The 22,517-nt window shown below is 41.1% G+C and overlaps 1 protein-coding gene across 2 annotated transcripts; it reads left to right on the top strand.

The window, feature by feature from the left end:
- The first annotated feature begins 1,728 nt into the window (after positions 1 to 1,728).
- Positions 1,729 to 22,380, top strand: map11 (microtubule associated protein 1). 2 transcript variants are annotated; one of them, XM_034615502.1, is made up of 12 exons: positions 1,729 to 2,429; positions 6,199 to 6,282; positions 8,483 to 8,612; positions 8,837 to 8,923; positions 9,322 to 9,442; positions 10,362 to 10,509; positions 10,634 to 10,695; positions 11,452 to 11,621; positions 13,365 to 13,501; positions 15,308 to 15,492; positions 16,255 to 16,419; positions 20,006 to 22,380. In XM_034615502.1, exons 1-12 carry the CDS (start codon positions 2,010 to 2,012, stop codon positions 20,007 to 20,009), a joined length of 1,713 nt encoding a protein of 570 aa, XP_034471393.1. In that variant the 5' UTR covers positions 1,729 to 2,009; the 3' UTR covers positions 20,010 to 22,380. The 2 variants fall into 2 exon arrangements, 1 of the variants encoding a protein (XP_034471393.1); XR_004616997.1 differs by lacking the exon at positions 15,308 to 15,492 and having other exon boundaries at positions 1,784 to 2,429.
- Positions 22,381 to 22,517: the final 137 nt, after the last annotated feature.

Here is a 22,517-nt window from a genome sequence, read left to right as displayed (position 1 = left end):
TTAAAGGTTCAGTGTGTAGGATTTAGTGACATCTAGTGGTGAAGTTGCATGTTGCAAATGAATATCCCTCACCTCACCCTCTTCTAAACATGAAAGAGAACCTGTGATAGCCTTCAGTTGTCATGTAAACACAAAAGGTGTTTAGTTGTCCAGTTTGGGCTACTGTAAAAAAACATGGCGGCCTCTGTAGAATGGATCCACTCCTGATGTAAATATAAAGTAGTTAATTATAAAAGCTAAAGAAAAAAAACAATTTGTACAATTAAGATGATTATACAGTAGTGAAAACATCACCAGGATTATTATATAATTCAGTTTCTGCCTATGGAGGTTGAAAAATGGATAAAGAAATAAAGAAATGTATAAAGAAAAATACATACATCAATAAATAAAAGAATAGATAAATCAATAAAAGCTGAAATATTGCATAAATAAATAAATGCATAAACTAAAAGGGTTTTTTTTTAGTAGTTTTTCCTTCCTCTTGTTGAAGGTTAAGAGCAGAGGATGTCACACCTTGTTAAAGCCCTATGAGACAAATTGTGATTTGTGAATATGGGCTATACAAATAAAATGTGATTGATTGATTGATTGATAAATAAATAAATAAATAAATGCATGAATAAATAAATAAATGCTGAAATAAATAAATAAATACAGAAATAAATGAATAAATGTCTTAAATTTATTTATGTATGTCTGTGTCCATATGTAAATGTCCTAGCCTCAGTCCCGAGCAGGATTGGTCAACTGAGCGATCCAGACAGAAGCAATCTCTTCCGAGCGAATCTTCCCTGTAGTGTAGTTGGCAAACTGAGTGAATCACGTTCACGTACATTTTTTGAATCATCATCGTATCAGGCCATCATGTGAAATACCAGGAGCGAGAGAAAATGTGTGTGTGTGTGTGTGTGTGTGTGCTCCCAGACAGCGCACACACACAGGCCCCGGGCTCTGACACCCTGCCCCCACTCACTCACTCACTCAGGGCGACACACACAGTGAGATCAGAGCTCGTTCACGTGAAGTAACTTACAGTTTGGTTATTTCGTGTTTATTAGACTGCATTTAAACATCATGAAAAATTACTCATCAACATTTTGTCCTCATGACGTAACACGCAATCAGAACTCAGTGTTAACATGACCGGAGCAACATGCAAACATGACACCATATTAATTACTAAACACATGATCGTAAGTTTGTCACCTAAATCATCCCAATAAAAAAATGGAATAAATGAACATGAACTAGTTCTTTATAAGTTTGAACTGGCACAACACTGCAAATGGCAACTCTACTGGGCAACAGTCAGCATTGAAAGGCAGAAGTAGCAGAACTGGATCATCACACTGCTGTGATGAATCCTGCATGAGACTGAGGTTAGGACCGCCTTTCTCATTAGCATACGGACACAGAAATACAGAAATAAATAAATGTGGAAATAAATTTAAGACATTTGATTATTTATATCCTATTAAATTACAAACTCTTATTTATTTATGTATGTATTTATGTCCTTATATATTTATGCATTTATGTATTTATTTAATACATTTATTTATACCTAAGTCATTTTTCATCGTCCATATATGCCAATAGATGCTTTTACCTAAATCTTACACACTGGACCATTAATTGAAATGATTTTGGCTATCTGCTGCTTTGGTCTTCGTGCCCAGCTTTGTGGATGCTCTGTCTTCTGGGGATAGATTAGTTTGGTCTGGTGGTCGCTCTGTTTTGGTAATCTACTAACCGTCCTGTTTGTGGTGGGACTAGTAAAAGAGTTAAAGGAAGTGAAGCGGGGGGGGGGACGCTGGATGCTGATCGCTTGAATGTGACTTTAATTATGTTTCCTACGGAGTTTGGATGTTAGACGGTTTCAGGCACATTGTCGTGCGCTTTTGTTTTCCCGCAGGAAAGTATCGCGACAGCACTGGTTTGTTTACAATGCAGCAGGTGGTTCACAGTTAGCTGATGTTGGCGGACATTACTTGGCGGCTGCTGTGATGGAACCACTTTGCGAGTATTTCATGTACTTTCCGGCCGCTCCGATACCGAGTCCCTTGGACCCGGCGGAGTACGCAACTCTCCCGCGGCGAAATCACGTCTACCTCGGCGAGACCGTCCAGTTCCTGCTGGTGCTGCGGTTCCGGGAGGAGCGCTCCGGTGCGGTACCCTGGAGGGACCAGCTGGGATCCCTGTCCGCTGTGGCGAGTGTGTGCGTCGCTGAGAGCCGGCAGCAGGGGCACGGCGAGGGGCAGCCGGACCTCCGGAGCAGCTGCAGCGGGGACGACGAGGACAAGGGTCCGGGGGAGAGGGAGCCCGGATGCACCGACAGCAACCGGACCTTCACAGCGTGCAACACGTTCCTCGTTCACCGGAACCCGGCGTCTGATGGGCGGCTGGATGGGAAGGAACCGGTTAAGGTAAGGTGGATTCAATACAGATTTTAAGATGGGTTGCCATAAAAAAACAATTGCATGTACATTTATCGTAAATTCATCGGGGGATATTTAATTGAACTTAAACTACAAACTCACTGTCATCACCAAACGTGACCTACTGACCTACCGACCGTGTGAGAGGAAGCAGCCTTCAGAGTGTCTCCTCTCTACACACACCGTGCTCCTTATTCTTCTGTTTGAGTTGTTTGTCTCTCTCAGACACAAACGCCTTCAAACTTTGTTCTGCTCGTTGCAGTGAACTTTGTGTTTCAGATGTGTCCAGACTTGAAAGTGCAGTTAGGCCTCCAGGGACTTAAAGGGATAGTTCACAGGAAAAAATGAATATTCACTTTTGGAGTTTCAGGGGGTAAACGGTGTTGTAGCCAAATCAACACAATTCAAGTAAATGATGTCCACTTCTTCAAACGTAAAGAAACATGGTCGCTGGGGGGCTGGGCTGGGCTGGTGACTTCTGTGCAGTGGTGTTGTTTTCGTGCATCGAAACGTGCAAAGAAGCTGTTCAGTCGGTTCAGCAGAGAGATGTGGTTGTCACAGGCTTGTGGTGGAGGTTTAATATTAATAATACTTATAATAATACATTTTATTTATAGGCGCCTTTCAGAGCACTCAAGGTCAACTTACACGGCAGATAAAAAACACAACATAAGAAACAATGTATCAAAAACATCAATAAAATAAATGTCGACGTGCGGGAGTTCAGAAAGGTATGGCGGAGCGAGTTTGTGGATGGCCTTAAAGGAATCTTAAAAACAATGCGGTATTTGACAGTAGGTGTTTAGTTTAAAAAGGCATAGAGGTAATGATGTCTAATCTACTTTCATAGTACTGCCATACATGCCAGTAGCCAGTCAGACTTCCCTTTAGCCTCAGCGTACCGCTTGTAACGCTGTTGCAATTAAAACCCTGTAACACCTGATGACGCAATGGTACACAACTGAAGATATGTCCCTAACATCCCCTGGTTGTTGCTAACATCTGCTTACATCAACTGGTGGATGGCATCTTAATAAGTGCAGTAGACCTTCAAACATGCAAGGGATATTCATCTTGTCCAATGTTTGCAATGTAGACATAAATAACTTCCTTTTGATAAGAAGAAACCTGTGTGCAGATAGAAGCACACACTGACAATTATGTCAATTATGAACCAACTCCTAATCTTCACCCTTCACTCAAGTTTTTCCTAATTACTCCTGCATTTGAAAGAACACCCCTCTATAAATTGTGTTTAAAACTGATTAAAATGTGACATGATATTAAAACATCCGTTACTACAGTTTTTAATTTACCTACACTACACCTGCTATTCTATTGGTTTGTGAATTTTTACAGACTTATTGCACAAATAAATCCACGAGCAGAGGAAAAATCTGGGGTTAGATGTTTCATACACACACAGAAGCTGTATGACTCTTATATACTCTTTTATACTTTTATACTCTAAGGAGTAAACCCTTATTTAAAAAATTCACATTAAAGGGCCCATATTGTGAAAGATAAATTTCCTGGGCTTTTACTATGTGTAATTACTTGAAGGGGGTCAGTAGGTTCCCTCAAAGTATGAAAACAGTCACTCCGCAGACTTTTTCACTCAGTCCATTCTAAGAAATATCTTATTGAAACATACTTCCTTCCCGTATGATGTCATCATGGAATCGCACTCTTCTCTCAGCCCCACCCAGCCGGTACCAGTCCAGCCTCCGAACCATAGACTGTATAGCTCCCACCGACCCTGCTCCCCACCACCACCACCACCACCACCACCACCACCACTGCTTGTTAGCTACCACAGGCTAACCACAACAAACACTGAAGAAACACAGCAGTGTGAAGGGATGCAAGGAAGAGAATGTGTCCGTGCAAGAACGTTACTATTCGAGACCAGCTTTATTTCCTCTGACGTGCCGTGTCGGTGTGCTCAGCTCATTTCACCACAGACTCTCAACCTACAGCAACACCTCAAGGATACAGCTCTTCCACACTGCTCACCGCATGCTCTACATGCAGCAGTATGGAGTAACGTAGACGTTACTCGGTATTGAAACTCCGTACTGAAACTCTGGACTTACTCCTACATTGGCCGACTGTCCTTTTAAAACTTGAACAAACATGAGGACGGTGTAACTTACCGTTCAGAAACATCCTGTTGTAAGCGACTGTGAATTTGTGGCTGGTCTTCTATAGATGTATCCAAACATAACAACGTGACTTTCAGCTGTGTTTACCAGAGAGATCGTCAATGCGCCAGAATGAGACCGGTGATAGGCCTGGTCGCGTGTCACTCAAAGTGCAGTCAGCCAATCAGAGGAGGGGCTCATAAATTATTAAAGAGGCAGGCGAAAACAGCCTGCTCTCTCTGGAGCACCAGGAGGACATTTTTCGACTTTAAACCACTGATAGATCATCTTAGGGGACCAATACCTCAAATGAAGTCCCAGAAAGGTGTAATATATGGGCCCTTTAATTGCACTGATGAGCTAATATTTTCATAGTAGTCAATTTATGCTGTTATTGCATAAGATCAAACACCCTACAAAAAAATTATTTGACAACAGTTATCAATACAGTAATTTGTATTTGCAGTCCCTCTATGCTTTAAGGTTCAGTGTTTATGATTTAGGTGAAAAGGATCTATAGCAGAAATTGTATATACAATAATCCTAGTGATGTTTTCACTAGGGATGCACCGATATGGAAATTCTTGGCCGATACCGATACCGATATTTGTTTATTACTTGAATAATATGAAAAACAGAAAAAGTGACAAGTGTAACTTTAGATGCCATGGTGTCGGGGGTAAATGACGTATTCTCCAAGCAAGCCTTTAGCCCCCCCCCTCTCTTTTTATCTATATGACTGCTTGTGTGGCTGTAGTGGATGGGCAGAGGGAGACATTTAATTATGTGATTGGGAAAATTAAAACTCCAGGACAACTGAAGGGGAATACAAAGTATGGGATGCGTATTTGATCATTTATATCATATAAAATATGTAATTTATATGGTTTAAAATCATTTTTCAGTCTGTTTCCTGGCGCAATACGCTCGCTCGCACGCTGAAACCATCGGTGAAGGGCGCTGGCGCGGCGCGGCGCAGCCCATGTGAACCGCACAAAGGTTTAACAGGGGGGGGGGGGATGGGAGGCGCCTGGCTTTCCTTGGCGCTGCGCGGCACGGCGCTTCAGCACCCGGTGTAAACCCGGCGTCAGTGTACCATAATCTGGATGCCAGATTGGCAGGCTGCAGAAAACATACCAATGAACATCGGCCAATGTTATCGGTGAAAGTCAAGTTTATTACCGATACGCCGATGGCAGTAAACGAGGCGAATATCGGCCGCTACCGATATACGGCCGATACATCGGTGCACCACTAGTTTTCACTAGTGTGTAATAGGAATGTCACAATATGAAATTTTGGTGCCACGATTATTGTCAGAGGAAATATCACGGCTTCAGGATTATCTTTACTATAGAAAGGAAAAGGACACACAACAAGCAATATATAACTAAAATATTTATTATTATCATCAACAATATCCAGTTAGTTTTGTCATGTTTGAAAGGGGAGGGTGAGGTGAGGGGTATTCAGTTTCAATTTGCAACTTCACCACTAGATGTCACTAAATTCTACACACTGAACCTTTAATTATTTGTAGGCTTAAATTCACTTATTGTCTCCACACTCTCTCTAATGTTGAACATTGTGTCCTCTTTCTTGTCCCCCTGCAGTCTGCTCTGGTGTTGGATGACCAGGTTATCTTCTGCCTCACAGTCTCTTTGGACAAGCTGCCAGTGAACACACTCAAAGCCAAGGTAAGACACATGGATGATATGACCATGTAAACTGTGAGACATTACATGTTTCACAGCTCTTCTCTTTGTACTGTGTATAAATTGACTTTATTCCAATGTTGTTGGCATCGGCTCATCTTGGGCGATGATGGTGAACCATGATGGTAGTTAGTTAGTAACCACTTCTCAGATTGGTTAAGGAGTCCCAAGTTGGGATGTCTATCTCAATAGTTCACTTCTCCACACGCAGGGCTGTTCGGGCATTTTTTCCGTAGGATTAAATTTGGCAGATTTATGTCTACTAGCTTCCAGTCGTGCTTGTAGTCATCCTCGATGCAAAGGTGCAGGCATTCAATGTAGCCTCCTGTGCCTTCACTGAGCTCATTGTAAATCACATCTTTGAATATGTGGCCCATTCACATGTGTCTCTGGCAGCCAGCAAGGGGGACCTTGGTGCTGGGAACTCTGTCTTGTAAGGGGAAGCACAGGGTGTGTCTCAGGCGGCTCTTCTTCTTAACTTTCACATGTTGGTCAGCTTTCTGAGCACACAGAACTGGCAGACATACAGCCTGGTGCTTTCTGATGGTTGTTGCTCTACAACCTCTGGTTGTGTCTGGACATGAGCAAGCCCTAAGAATCCTTTTGCTCCCTTTAGCACTAATGGTGCACATTGAACGCAACGCAAACATTTGGCGTCAGATTCACATCGAATGCATGGCGGACCACACCAAACGCGATGCCAAGGTCAAGAGACGCAAATTTCTTGTCTAATCGCGTAAACCTTATATGTAATCTGGACGTGCGAAAAATCGGTGTTGCGTTTGATGTGATAGTGAGCAGTGCTGTGCAAAAAAGACATTTTGATATCCTGATGGGTACATTCATATCCAGATAGTGATACATAACTTTAAAGTTGTGGTTTGGCTTCCAAACTTTGAGTGTTTGTATCATTGTACAGTCCCTGCAAGGCCACAGCATATTTTACTTGTCAATCAGTCTCAATCCACACAGGAGAGGTGAGAAACATGCCCTAACTAACCCTTTTGCTTAACTGTGATGATTGACTGAAAATATTATATAATAAAAGATCAAAACAAGCTATGGGTAGACTTGTACTGTTACTGATTTGTGAGTCAACATTAACTAACCAACCAACTTATCTTTGTCAGGCATCCGTTTTCTCACACAGTGATTAAAAACACATTACTGATAACATTGCTGCGCCAAAAGAGTACACTGTTAGTGCACGGGTAGACAAGACAGAATAGCACAGAGAAAAAGCAGCAGCAGGGAGTAAACAGTACCATTGGTTAGTTGTATTACTTTAACTGCCAATAACCTTTTTTGTCTTTTCAATGATGAATAATAATAATAATTATGATGATGTAATTGTTATTTCATTATAACCAGTCTGACAGAGCTTAGATCTAATGGTTACACAGCTGTTCATTCCATTTTAGGCTACGTTTACATTGTTTAAACGCCTCTGTGCCCGCAGCTGGTCGAGTATTATTTTTGCCAGCTTTAAAATATAATAAATTCACCTTTGTCTAATGCTGTTATGATAAGTTTAGCCTGATATCTTAATATACAGTAACATTTGTTCATCTGAATTGCAGCCAGGCTGCACACTGACACTGGACAAGGTCAATTCTGAATATTTCCACTGTTTATTTCGTCATTAGGGTTCAGGGTTATCAATAATCATCACCATCACCATCAATAACAGTGACACTATTCCCACGAAGTGAATACACGACATTGGGATCATAATGATAAATCTGATCAGACAGGTTTTAAACAAACCTGTGTGTTCTCCTCTTCAACATTTCCATGCTTTAAAAAAAAAAAAAAATTATAACATGCACTGAAACTTGTAAGTCTTTTTTTAAGATACAAATGATAAAATATTATTGTAATTAAAATATTATTATACAACTGTAAAATATAAAGTAAAAAAACTGATTGTTTCAGTTGTCAAGAGTGCGTGAGAGTGCTCTTCAGTTTTAATAGATTTTGTTCTTACACGAGAACAAAAATAGGAACGGTTGGTGAATCAGGCCCGTTGCCCTCAGGTGCACATGGTTTTATAAATAACAATATATTTTTGTGTAAGCCATTGTCTGCCTTCGCATGTACAATTTTAGAATGAATCCTTCGCACTGTTTCATAAATGAGGCCCCTGGTCTTTTTGTGTTTGTGTGCCTCTTTGTGCTCTCAGATCATAGTGACTGTGTGGAAGCAGGAGGAAGAAAATGTGGAAGTGAGGGAACATGGCTACCTGACTCTTCTGCAGCTCAGGAGCCCAACGCACACCTTCAGACAGGACCTGAACACCTTCAAGGCACAGGGTACAAACAATGATTTATCTGTCAACACCGGACATGAACTTGCCCCAAAGAATTCAAGAGTTTGTGGACTTCCGACCTGGAACCACAGATTTCAGTGAGGTTGCCATGCAAAGTCAGTCGTAATGGCATTCGTGTCATTAAATGTGTCCTATGTGACTGCTGAATAACTGTAGTTATGTAAAGTGTCTGTTTTTTTTGTATTTGTCTTGTATCTTTACTGCCAGTCAACACCACCCTGAATGTTCTGCCACCTCCCAGCGTCCAGTGTCAGCAGATGACCGTGTCTGGAAAACACTTGACTGTTCTGAAAGGTAAACCATTCATATTCACAGATACAATCCCCAGATCTCCTCCAAGTAAGCTAGTGCCATACCGCCCTCAGCTAGAGAACAACGCCTTGAACATAAAACATACTGTCCACTCTGGTTTTAAATTCCAGCAAGAAAAAGAGTAGGTTGTCCATCTAGCATACAGTACAACCCCATAGTCATTGTTTTGGCAGCTATATATGAGTAACCCATTTGTGTGTGTGGTCCCAAGGCTCTTTGTCATAGTAGGAGAAGCACATGTGTTACGAACCATGTTAACATGGTTGTATTCCAGTGAGCCAGCAGGAATATTACCAAGACCCTGAAACTGACGCAGTCAAATAGAATGAAGTCACCATGACTGGGCAATCAGCTGCTGTTCCTTCCTCTTGTATCCTAAGTGGTGAACTGCAGCTCTCAGGAGGAGGTGTGTGTAAGAGACATGAAGATCGTTCCCAACTACAACTCGTCCTATCTCCCCATGATGCCAGATGGTTCCGTGCTCATAGTTGACAATGTGTGGTAAGTATGTGCCCATAATGTATACTGTCAGATTAAAGAAAACTTCAATCACAATATTTGCAGTGGCGGTTCTGGAGAACAGGGTGATGTGATCTCAGTAGTGAGTGTGGGTTAGCAGACAGGTAACAGAGTTCTGGATGGACGGATGTTTGTTGAGGACTTTGGAAGATGTATTATAGAGGATTATACACTCACCGGCCACTTTATTAGGTACACCTTGCTTGTACCGGGTTGGACCCCCTTCTGCCTTCAGAACTGCCTTAATTCTTCATAGCATAGATTCAACAAGGTGTGGCGTTTAAACGATGCTCAATTGGTACCAAGGGGCCCAAAGTGTGCCAAGAAATTATCCCCCACACCATTACACCACCACCAGCAGCCTGAACCGTTGATACAAGGCAGGATGGATACAAGGCAGGATGGATCCATGCTTTTCATTTTGTTTACGCCAAATTCTGACCCTACCATCTGAATGTCGCAGCTGAAATCGAGACTCATCAGACCAGGCAACGTTTTTCCAATCTTCTATTGTCCAATTTTGGTGAGCCCGTGCGAATTGTAGCCTCAGTTTCCTGTTCTTAGCTGACAGGAGTGGCACCCGGTGGGGTCTTCTGCTGCTGTAGCCCATCTGCTGCAAGGTTCGACGTGTTGTGCGTTCAGAGATGGTATTCTGCAAACCTTGGTTGTAACGAGTGGTTATTTGAGTTACTGTTGCCTTTCTATCATCTCGAACCACTCTGCCCATTCTCCTCTGACCTCTGACATCAACAAGGCATTTTCGTCCACACATCTGCCGCTCACTGGATATTTTCTCTTTTAGGAGTAATAATCTATCCTACTTTATGTATATCAGTGAAAAATGTTTATCTTTGAAAAAAATATTGATGCAATTATGACCCATATGTATTTATCCCACCAGCCACCAATCAGCTGAGCTCACCATGGCGTCATTCTATCGGATCGATAGTGAGTCATCACGCTTACCGAGCACGCTCAGTGCGCTGGAGCAACAGAACTTTCTATTTCAGCTGCAGCTTCAAAACAAACCAGAAGAGGACTCCAGTGAGGTGAGGAGACAGCTCCTTTACTTCGAGTTTTTAACAAACACAGGATGAAATAGAAAATTAGCTGGGGACTGTATGACGTATGAAATTGTGTTGCAGTGAGTTTATTCTCTCTTTTTAAACATAGGGTTTGGAAATCCCTTTGGTGGCTGTGTTACAATGGTATACTCCAGCACTTCCTCTCACAAGGTAACTGGTCATCTTTTGTTCAACATGTAGCAAATCTCTACTGACATTTCCGAGTGCTATGAAAACAATGTAGGAGTATTATCTTTTATTGTTTAAAGAATTACCCTTTGATTTTACAAACCTGAGTCATTCAGTCAGTTTTTTCACACGTCTTGTGGCCTGGGCACTGGACAACATGCTACACACTCAATGCTACAACTACGCTTTTGTGTATTTTGAAATCATAAAGAAAAACAACAATAGAAAAATATGTTTTGACAGATCTGTGACAGACCGTGTCCACAGCAGGCTTTCTGACTTATTTTTCATCAAAAGATAATTAATATATAGTAACTTTTTGCATTGATTTTTTTTTTGGTAATTTTATAATATTACCTAATATTCAAATGTTATAACAGAATTTGAGTATTCCAACTGTTTGATCATTTCATTATGCTTTTGCATGTAGTGCATTACCTTAAACAACTGCCAGCCTATAGTTGGACTTAGATTATATTAGCATTCATGTTGCTGTTGCCTCTCAGTGATGTTCTGTCAACTTGAACCACTTGAATGCCAAGCATACTGTGTTTATGACCATACACCAGTAGTCGGAAAAACCACAGCAATCTAATTATGTGAGCTAGTTCCATGATCCACCTTTTGTACATTCTGACTCACTAGCATTACTAAGTTGCAAAACCAGTTTCACTTGTAACAAGTCAAAATGTTTGCCATGTGATAGGAAATAAAAATACTTGTTTCCTTTTTTCCCAGATATATCTCTAGTTGTTACTCGTTGCCCAGTATCCGCTTGGATCGTCCTCAGCTGGTGATGACAGCTTCCTGTCCAAGGGCCGTCAGGCCTCTGGAGCACTTCTGGGTTAAATACACCCTCCTGAACAACTTGCAGGACTTTGCCGTTCATCTGATCTGGAATTCTGAAGGTGAGAAGCAGACTTGAAACACTGTTCCAACTTCATCAGAAAGATAAAGACGTCCACATGATAAGATGTCATTATTCAACACGAGCATCGACAATTAATTCATTCATCTTTGCCTTACTCATGGTTTGGCTATTCGAACGCCACTTTAATCAGCTTAAATGAGCTGAAAAGTCATGTAATGACAAAAGCAATTAATCAAAACGTTATCTATACAGCACATCTCATTCCATGTGGACACACAATGTGCTGCACAGATTGTGAGCTACGACAAAAGTAGCAGCTACAAAACCAGGTGGATAAAATAGTAAGATAAGAAGATAGTAAGATATAAAATAAAAGGAGGATTTTGTTAAAAAAAACAATCAAAAGAGGGTTTTTTTCTAGTTAAAACTCTAGCGTCAGGATCCTTGAGCTGATCAAGATGCTTTTTACAGGTTCCTGTGAGCAGTAGTCTAGCCGACTGAAAATAAAAGCATGGACACATTTTTCCCTGTCTTCTTGGAACGCTCCTTTCTTTTGAAATATTTCTAATAGGATAAAATCCAATTTTAACTATGTTGTTGATATGGCTCTGGAAAGCGAGGTCGGTGTCCAAGATGACACCAAGGTTCCTGACAGTGTGACACTATCCAGAGATAGTGATGATAAGAGGTCTGCTGTCTATTTCTTTTTCCCCCGACAACCTGGACTTCTATCTTATCTTTATTTAACTTAAAAAAATTGCTAGACATCCAGATGCGAATATCTTTGATGCATTATGGCAATGTGTCTATGGGGCTCCGTTCATTGGGGGAATATATAATTGCATGTCATCAGCATAGTGCTTCTTAATAATTTGGCCAAAAGGCAGCAAGTATAAATTTAACAGTAATGGGCCTAAAATAGATCCCTGGGCTACACCCAAGTTAAACTACACACTGTTAAACATTTTAAATGCAAGAGCAGTTTCTGTTCCTCCAGCCTTTGGACTTTACTCTTACAGTAAACAGACGACTACATTAAGTGCTGTAAGATTTATATGAAATACGTCTTTACTATTGTGCTTTCTCAATTCTTACATTTCTACTGTAAATTAAAGTCACTCCCAGGTTAATCTTTCTACAGTGAAGATCATGTTCGCCTTTATCCACAACTGTATACATTTTTTTTTGCTGGATTATAACTGCATTCATGTAGTTTTGTGTAGATGTAGAAGATGTATTTTCGCAGAACAACCTCACAGTACAGTGATGTACAGATTTCCCAAGAGAGGCCTAATATCTGTGTTGGTGGGAACTAACAGAGGTTTGTTTTATCAGTTCCAGCAGCCACACAGGCCGCTTGGGGCCCAGCATAGTTTGCTGTTACTGTATGATAAGATAAAAAAAATGCACTTCATAAATTGCTGTTTGACTCCAGGAGTGAAATAGAGATAATCAACGCAGGTCAAGGTCACAGTGATTTCATGTTCTTGTGAAAGGGATTTAGAACACCCATTTCAATGGCACAAACATTCACCTGAACTCAAGGATGACCTGATTAGAATTGGGAGGCTAAAGGTCAAAGTCACCGTGAACACTTTATCTTAAGGATAGGCCGAGGCATATAATCGTAGGGCAGAAATTCTAGCTTGAAAGATAAAGCACCTCAGCAATGTGAGTCTTAGAGTTCTGTCTTGATCTAACTTTGTATGCTTTGTCCTACCTATGCTTGTTACTCCCTCCCCCCACTTGGTCCCTATTCCTCCATCCGTCTTTTCCTCAGCTCATAGTCATCAGCAGGACCCCAGGGATGAAGCGGTGGTGTGCCAGTCTCCCATCAACAACCTGGGACAGTGTAGCAAGGGCTCCACCCTCTCCTTCACTGTGGCCTTCCAGATCCTCAGAACTGGACTCTTTGAGGTACCAAACATTTGCGAGGTCGCACACTGAGTAACATACTTAGTACACTGCAAGTATTCCTGTGGTACAGAACAACTTTGACTTCAACCAATCAAATTGTATTTGTATAGCCCATATTCACAAATCAAGGTGCAACATCTCTCTCCTTAACCCTCAACAAGAGTAAGGAAAACTACATTGATTAACGGAAACAGTTTGTAACATAATGGAAAACTGTGTCTATGTTTCAAGTATTTATACATAAGAAAATGTCTAATAGAGATGAAGGGAGCGGCAATGACAAATTAATTGAGAAGTTATCATCAGTATGTGAGTAGGCGTATTGTTTTTTTAAGCAGTCTTGTTGTAATCATAGTCCACAATCAGATGCCACCACTATCTACGATCTATCATCTTGATCCACCATCATGATCCACGATCAGCTGCCAACACGATCATGATCCACGATCTCCATCACGATGTGGGATTCGTGATCCACCATAATGATCTATGGTCCATGATCACAGTCTACGACCCACCATCATGATCCAGGATGTGGCCGCAGCTGCGGTCCTGGATCTGCAAACGATAAAGCCCAATGACTCCGGGAAAGAAGTCCAGTCAGTAACATGTATTGATAAGATATTAATGAGGGAGAAGAGGAAAGAGAAGCTCCACCTGTCATGTGACCCCTGACATTCTAGACCTAAAGCAGCATAACTTGGATCTGGTCCAAGACAAACCTGAACCAGCTCTAAATAACGGCTCAATAAAAAGGAAGGTTTTAAGCCTACTCTTAAATGTAGAGAGGTATGATGGTGCATATTATTAAGGGCCTTGTAAGTGAGAAGGAGAATTTAAAATTCTATTCGAAATTTTTTTGATTCTATTCCCAAAATGTTAAATTCAATTCGAAAACTCGAAAGCAGTCAAAAAATTGATACAGTGAAGTTACTAACATTTTACCCAACTAATACCCAGTGCTTAGACTGATGAATTTCTCACCTCAGAGGGCTTAAATAAAGGGACACCCCACATGGGTTCGTAGCTGCCTAAAGAATTAAGTTTGCACATACTAAATATGGACTTTGTAACTGTTATATGCTAAACCTGCTGACAGGCGTATAGTAACCTCTGTGATAAAACTTAAGCTGCTTGCAGACATGCTCTGAACTCTGGATAATCTCATGACATTCTCCGGAGGGGCTGTGTGTGATAACGCAACTGCCTGAATGAGAGGCTCCGGACTTTCTCCGGGGGTTTCTTCGCCCAGCCCCTTTGTTAAAACTCTGGATAATTCCTGAATGAGCCAAAGTAAGAATATAGCAGATGCACTGGGGGATTCACTACAAGCGACTGGGCGTATTGATTTGAGGTTTCGGACATGAAACAGACGCAAACATAAAAAAACCCCCCAAAAGAATACATCTCAGGAGGAAAAGGCAGTGCCAAACACGTAGAAGACACAGATGAAGATGTCAAGAGAGCTTTTGATGATACGCCTTTGCTGATGTGCTGTAAACAAATGCATGTGATCTCCACAGCTGAAGATTACATCCACCCCTTACCTGAACGCTGTGGAGATTTCTGTGTTGTTGTGAATGCGTCTGAGTGGAGAATCACCTGCCCCCATGTTTATGTGTGAAAGGCAAACTCCTGAGAAAGTATGGACCCAACTGTGCTGTCTGAAAATGACTTTAAAGTGGATAAGTTGGGAATAGACATATTTTTGTTTTACAATATAAACATGGCTGAATACAATAATTGAATTAATGAAGTGCTCTTCCATCTTGTCTCCTCTTATCCTGCTCCATGTTAACACTACAGTTAAGCCAGCATATGAAACTGAAGCTTCAGCTCACAGCTACTGTGTCCACTCCTCCTCCTCGATCGCTACTGAAGAAATCTCCACTATCATCAAGCTTGGTAGCCGGTGAGCTTCTAGAGACACGTACCCTGGGCCGATCTCAGAGCTTCTCCCACCAACAGTCGGCCAGATCAAACCATGTTAGGTACAGAGGCTACATTTTTTTCCCCCAATTTTCTGGATTATAATCCCGGTTCAGCCTTTCTATGTTTTCGTTTCACTGCTTTGTGTTGTAAAACTCTGATTATAGCCTTTACAGTATCCGGTGGCCCCGCTGGCCCCCTCTTGGCAGCACCACTGCATTGATGTGCATTACACCGTACTGGTCAACAAGTGACTCTGCTCTTTTCTAATCACTCACTCGTAGAACTGATCTTTATAATAACCTGCTGAATTTATGTGTTACTGGATAAGCGGGGCGTCGCTTCTTCTGCTACAATGAAGTTAACACACTGCGTTGCTTCAAAATCTGTGGGAGGAAATTCTCTCCTCTCTGAGTGTGTGCGTGCGTGTGTGTCTGCTCGTCTCTGTCGCTCTTTACACAAACTGACGATCACATTTATTTTGTTATTAATGATGGTGTCAGATCCTGGATTTCACAACGTCTCGTGTTGTATGTGTCAGGTGAACTGTGTGCTAGCAAAATTTGTTTTCAATGTGGATAAATACTTGCTTCATAAACTCTGGAGCGAATCAAACAAATATTTGGTGAACTGGACACTTTTTACCATGAGCTTTACACCGTGGTAATCATCCGCAGTTTTAATGATAATTTAAATTTCATATAGTAATACTATCCGTCGGGAATTTGCCTGTGGTTAATCATGATACCAGTAACCGTTTCATCCCTACACCTAACCATTCCTGTGTCAGCATGTCCATGACACGGTGTCTCTGTTTGTTTCAGGACAGGCAGTGTGATGGAGCATCGGGCAATCACACCACTTCTGGGACCTTCAATGGGCAGAGCCACCCACCCTCCCCCTGACCACACCCTCATTTCACTGGACAAAATAGCCAAGAGAAAGTGTAAAGTGTTGGTGCTGGAACATATCCAAGAGGCATACTGCAGGTAAGACAACAGCTTTAACAATATGAGTTTCTAATAAGCTCTCCATGATGACATAGCCTCTTATAATTAACTTAAATTTGTATCTAAATGTAAAAATACAATGGTCAGGAGTATATAAAACTAGGCTTAAAGGTTCAGTGGGTACAATTTAGTGACAGTGGTGAAGTTGCATTTTGCAGCTGAACACCCCTCCCCTTTCAAACATGAAAGAGAACCTGTGGTAACGGTCAGTTGTCATAAAAACACAAACGGACCCACTCCCGATGTACAGTAAATATAAAGTATTTATTAATAAAGGCCCATTCTAGGGTAAGGAAAACAACAATTTAGATGATTAGAGACTAGTGAAAACACGACTGGGATTATTTGATTATTATTATTATTATTTTATATTCAATTTCTGCCAACATTTCCCTTTCTCAAAAGGGGTAGGATGCAGAGGTCACCAACAAGAAACCATTGTGGTAGTGTAGCTAGACTCAGTTCTTCCTTTAGTTCCTTGATTGATATTTTCTAAACATCAGAAGTTGTAGTCACAAAATATCCTTAGGCTTGAAAAAATGTAAATGAAACATTTGATTTAATAAGATTTGATAAACAGGTAGATAGGTTACACTTGTGATCTGATTTCTGGTATTAACCCCAAGGTGTAAGCAGGATCCATGAATTATTCCCTGAGATTTATTCCACAAAATGTCATGGTTATCCGTCCAGTAATGTTTGTGCAACCAAACATGCAAAACAACCAACAAACAAACGTATAGGAATTAAAACAACCATAAACTAGGGCTGCAAGCAGCACTGTCGGGCCCTTACACCTGTGCACGATGGGGCCTGATCCGGCCGCGGGGCGACGGTCGAACAAGGACTGGGAAAAACGGCTCCGTGTTGCGTACATTCTGGGCAACGCAAGAAGGATAAACGCGTCACTTCCTGTCTTTAGTTACAAAAAACGTCCATTTCACGGCAAATCAGTAGGTGGTGCTATGACCCTGAGTTAATTTGACACATGTTTCTTTCAGGCTGAGACTCTTATGTGAGAATTTTGGTCCTGATTCGACAGTTGCTCTCAGTGGGCACCACACTTTTGTCAACACAAAATAAAGTCTCTCACGGCTCATTTTACTCTTAAACATGAACTAAAGTTGTCTCTCAACATTGTTTGACACACATCAGTAAGTTTAATATGGTTTTCAACACATTTTCAACCTGAAATACAGGAAAGAATTAATTCTTTATAGCTCTCAGCAGGAAGCTCTATTACACTTGGGCAAACCATGGACTCACACTTCCCTCTAGCGATTTAAACTTGCAACTACAGCTCAATCATCCTGATTTGAAATCATTAAGCATCAACCTTCGCCGCACCGCTGTGGTTAAACAGTTTGAGGAAAAGTCACAATTCTGACCATGAAGTATGATGAAGGTCATATGACTATTCTGAGCACATTTGATGTGTATATTGCAAACCAGCCAGGAGCACGGTGTCTAAAGTAAAAAAAACGTCACTTCCTGTCGCCAGCAGGTGGCGCTGTGACGACGAGTCAATATTGACATATGGATCTGATCAGGCCAGGACTGTGATCGTGTGGAAGAGTTTTGAGGCTGATTGGACAATGCACAGAGGAGTAACAAATCCCTCTTTTTTGGCGAATCATCAAACTTTGACGCCACGCCACAGTCACACCGTGTGAAGTACACTAAAACTTTTAATAACTTTGAATTTCCATGGAGTTAAGATGACCCTCACTAAATTTTAAGTTGATCTGATGAAAGCTCTTGGAGGAGTTTGTTCAAATACAACATGTGTAAACTGCCAAAAACTTCCTGTTTGGCCTGTCTAATTGCTCTAAAAGGCTTTTTTGTTCTAAATGATATGTCACATGTCCCTACCAATTTTTGTACATGCCGGTCAATCGTGGTGCCGAGGCTGTTCTTTAGTGGGCGCTTATCTGCTATTTGGCCAAGCCCATTCTTAAATACCATATGAATGTCTTCGGGGGGGGGGGGGCTGTTGTCACATACATAATGTTTAAGGGAGATTGAACAATGTACACTGAAGTTACAGCAATTTCGTGTGTCGCAGCGACATGTTGTCCATAGGACTTCATCATCAATGTCTTGAGGTCCTTCTGACAAAGTTTGACATGTATGTGGTCAATGGAAGAGGAGGAGTACATCAAAGTGTAAGACGTGCAAAAAAACAAGACATTTCCTGTTGCCACCAGGGGGTGCTGTGATTTTAAGTCATGATTTATGTGTAGATGTCATCAGGCAGGGCCTCTTGTCATATATCTCCAGTTTGGAGTAGATTGGACCATGTATGTCCAAGATACAACAACCTTGTGTTATGATGGCGATTCATCAAAATTTGACGCCACGCCACCTTCAGACCATGTGACGAAAACTCAAACTTTTCAGTAAATTTATACCAGACCTGACGTGCCCGCGAAATTTTGTGAGTTTTCGGGTATGATAAGGCCCCCAAAAAGGCAATTCATTTCTAGGAGAAAGAAGAAGAATCAACCCAGTTTCAATAGGGTCCTTCCACTGTCGTGCTCGGGCCCTAATGTGTGATAGAGAAGTAGAAATGGAGCCAGGACGGGCAGCGAATCAATGTGTTTGGGTGTAGCTTTTTAATGAAACTAATTTTAACAATTTGCAAAACAAATCGCATTAGTGTTAGTCTTGATGACCACACTTTACAGTACAGTCAATCATTCAATCAATCAAACTTTATTTGTATAGCCCATATTCACAAATCACAATTTTTGTCTCATAGGGCTTTAACAAGGTGTGACATCCTCTGCCCTTAACCCTCAACAAGAGTAAGGAAAAACTACTAAAAACCCTTTTAACAGGGTAAAAAGAAGGTAGAAACATCAGAGAGAGCCACATGTGAGGGATCCCTCTCCCAGGACGGACAGAAGTGCAATAGATGTCAAGTGTAAAGGAGAACATCAGAAAGATAAGAGTATTTATAGCATTGATTAGAATAAACACTTTGTAGCATAATGGAAGGTCAATGAATTGATGGATTATCGTCAGTAATGGTCGAGTATCTGAGGAGAAATGTTATGTATCAAGCAGTCTTGTTGTAATCATAGTCCATGGTCAGCAGCCACCACGGCACTTCGGCGTGCAGATGGGAAGACTTGGATCGAACCACCGACCATCTGGTGGGAGGATGACCGCTCTACTGCTCAGCCACAGCCGCCCATTTACATTGTTGGATTTATTTCAATTGTGTGTCTGGTTGTGTTCACACTTGTCCTTAGAGCTTTCCACTTGAGATTTGATAACCTGAGATAGAGCAGCAGTTAGCAGGAGGAGCAGTTGTTTTCAACACAATATGTCGCTATGTTTTCCGCAACGTCATATTGATTCTGACCCCTAGCATAGCAAACTGTAAAGTGTAACATGTCTCAAGCCTGTAACATAGGATGATAAAGAAAAAAACCTTACTTTTAGATTTGTGCACAAAAAAAGATGTGTGAGGCCAAAAAGCCCTGATACAGTTCTGTTGTTCTTAACTGGAAGCAGTCAAAGCATGTTATGCCAATCCCTACTCTGTCTGTCCTGTCAGATGACGTGGAGAGGAATGTTGTACTGAAGATACAAACATCAGTGTTGATCCATCAGTCCAGCCTCCATGGAAGGAGGAGCAGAGAGGAGTGGAATCAAAGGCCAGGAGGAGTGGCGGTGACGTGGTGAGGGGTGAGGGGGGGGGGGGGGTGGAAAGATGCTGCAGTGCAGAGATGATGAAAGGAAAAGCCCTCGTGGAGCCACAGCGGTTCTTCATTTCACTGGTTTATCATTTCAATGGATTAGGTACTTATTCTCCTTCAAATCAACATTTCATTCCATCAGAGTTATTATTTTTGGTTAAACATTTTCTTCAAGCCTACATTTAATTTAATTCTGTGGGTTATTTTTTTTACTCTCCTATGTCTGGGGGGGATTTTGTTGATATTTACATATGAAGGTTTTATTAAAGCATCATTGACTGTTTTTTTTTGTATATGGCAGCTCACGTGTCATTTTGGATTTTCAGTCAGGAAACCTCAGATTGGCTACATTTGTGTGTACACTTGTTTGCCATCCCAGTTCCACCTTGTGCAAACAGTCTGTTTATCTGTTTCACACGACCTCCTTGCAAATAGCCCTGAGCCCAGCTGCAGCAAACACCTTCAGGATAAACTGGACCACTGGCTATTACACAGACTGAAGAGCAGCACATTAATCAAATGTTCAACAATCACATATACATTACTATTACATTACACATATCACATACTGCTGGAATGTTTGGCCGTCTATACCTTGGGCCATGTAAAAAAAAACTAGAAAGCTTGTCCCCAAAGCCAGCTAGGTTCTGGTCAGAAAGAGTATGTGCTAAGCTAAGCTAAACGTGTGCAGAAACTAATTTAGTTCTGTGCTGAAAATCTAAACTGATATTAATCTACAGTCAGATTCTGGGTAATGAAGCAATAACAGAGTCCCCACAAGCTCCGACTGCTCCTTTAAATAATCGTGGACATATGCTGCTCTACATTCTGACTGGGTAGTGCCTATGGTTTTTAACTGCAAACTTTTTTTTGTCCATAAAATCCTGAAACATGCTACTGTGTTAGGATAATGTAGCCATGGTGATATACTAATGCAAATGTAATTGTCTGTGTTTTGTAACTGGACCACAAACGTGTTATAGTCAGTTTACAAACGTTGACAGCCAACTCGAGGAAGTGATGTGCACTCAGATTGACATTCATCTGAAAAAAGTTATTTTTAAAATCGGGCAGAATTTCAATGTGAGTGTATTGCAGCTTCATAAACTAGTCCTTACACTGACTGATTTGATCTATTTATTGTGAATGTTTAATTTTTTCTTGTAAGTTCTGTAGAATCTAGTTTTAAATGGATGCTTTTATAGTCTTTAGTATGAACTGTCTGCAGTCGATCAGTGCATCGATGCACCAACAACTGTGCAGCACATGATATATAATCTGAATGAAAGCTGTCATGAATAATGTGAAGTGCAGTGGGAGCAGGGTGGAGGTAATGGGGTTCCACTGGCATTTAGTTTCTTTTACATTTCTAACATTTACATTTCTAGATTTAAGTTGTCCCAGTGGAGAACAATATTGGTCTTATGGGACCATTAAAGTATCTGCTCAGTAAAGACTTTCAGGCAGCTGTTTAATGCAGGTGAAAAGATTTTGATCAGTTTACAAACTGAAACCTTTCTTCTTCCGTTGATATATATTTTTGTCTTACTGTGTCAAAGCCACTTAATAATTTCCTAGTTTGATCATTTCATTGTCAATAGTTTGGGTGCAGCTAGCAGTGGTTTTGGTGATACGCTGTGTGTGCAGAATCACCTGCTAAATAAGCAAAGGGATAAGATGCCACAGAGACTCAGGTTGTGTCTGAAAGCCTTCCCCCTCCTCACTGCTTGGACAGCTCTATGTAGAGTCTATGCAGTGAGCTCATCACTGCTCATTTTCTCTGTAATACAATTGCAATGTGCCACGTCAATAAATATCTGAAGCATTTTAGAGATAAATATACATACATATTTTACTGAGCGTATTTTCAACACAAATATTTAGTGTCTGCTACAACTTTCAATTCTCTTAAATCGAGGCTTTTTCTGTTTTTCAGCTGCTTTTTATTGAGTCACATCTGAGGTTTTTGTTCATCTTTGTCTATGTTTACTCTCTACATTCATTTATTATATGAAACTGTATCGGGGGAAAAACTAACCTCATAGCCTCATGGTGTTTAAAAAGTTTTAATCAGATGAGACTTGATGTGACATCAGAAAGGCTGCTTCATCAGGGCTGAACTAGCAACCCTGGAAAATACTGTATCGACTGTTGTGATTCAACCCACTGACACAAAGTGTTGGTCAACGTAATTTGCTCACCATTCCAAGAGAATGTGGTCATTTAAATCCCACTGGTGTCCCTGCCCTTTTCAACAAAAAGCTTTCTCCTGCAGCTCGTTAACAGATGTGAATCGCAGGGATTCCAAACACATCTGGGGAGTTCATCTAAAGAGTAGGATTAAAAAGCCCAGCTACTAAATCCTCGAGG

This window comes from Hippoglossus hippoglossus, chromosome 18 (assembly GCF_009819705.1).
Source record: "Hippoglossus hippoglossus isolate fHipHip1 chromosome 18, fHipHip1.pri, whole genome shotgun sequence".
Lineage (NCBI taxonomy): Eukaryota > Metazoa > Chordata > Actinopteri > Pleuronectiformes > Pleuronectidae > Hippoglossus > Hippoglossus hippoglossus.
Note: the sequence above shows the minus strand (reverse complement) of the source record. Positions and strands in the feature narration are given on the sequence as shown.

Coding starts and splice junctions, on each gene's coding strand:
- map11 (XM_034615502.1), top strand. CDS start 2,010: ATGGAACCACTTTGCGAGTATTTCATGTACTTTCCGGCCGCTCCGATA. Junction 2,430..6,198: donor ATGGGAAGGAACCGGTTAAG/GTAAGGTGGATT, acceptor GTCCCCCTGCAG/TCTGCTCTGGTGTTGGATGA. Junction 11,622..13,364: donor TCTGATCTGGAATTCTGAAG/GTGAGAAGCAGA, acceptor TCTTTTCCTCAG/CTCATAGTCATCAGCAGGAC.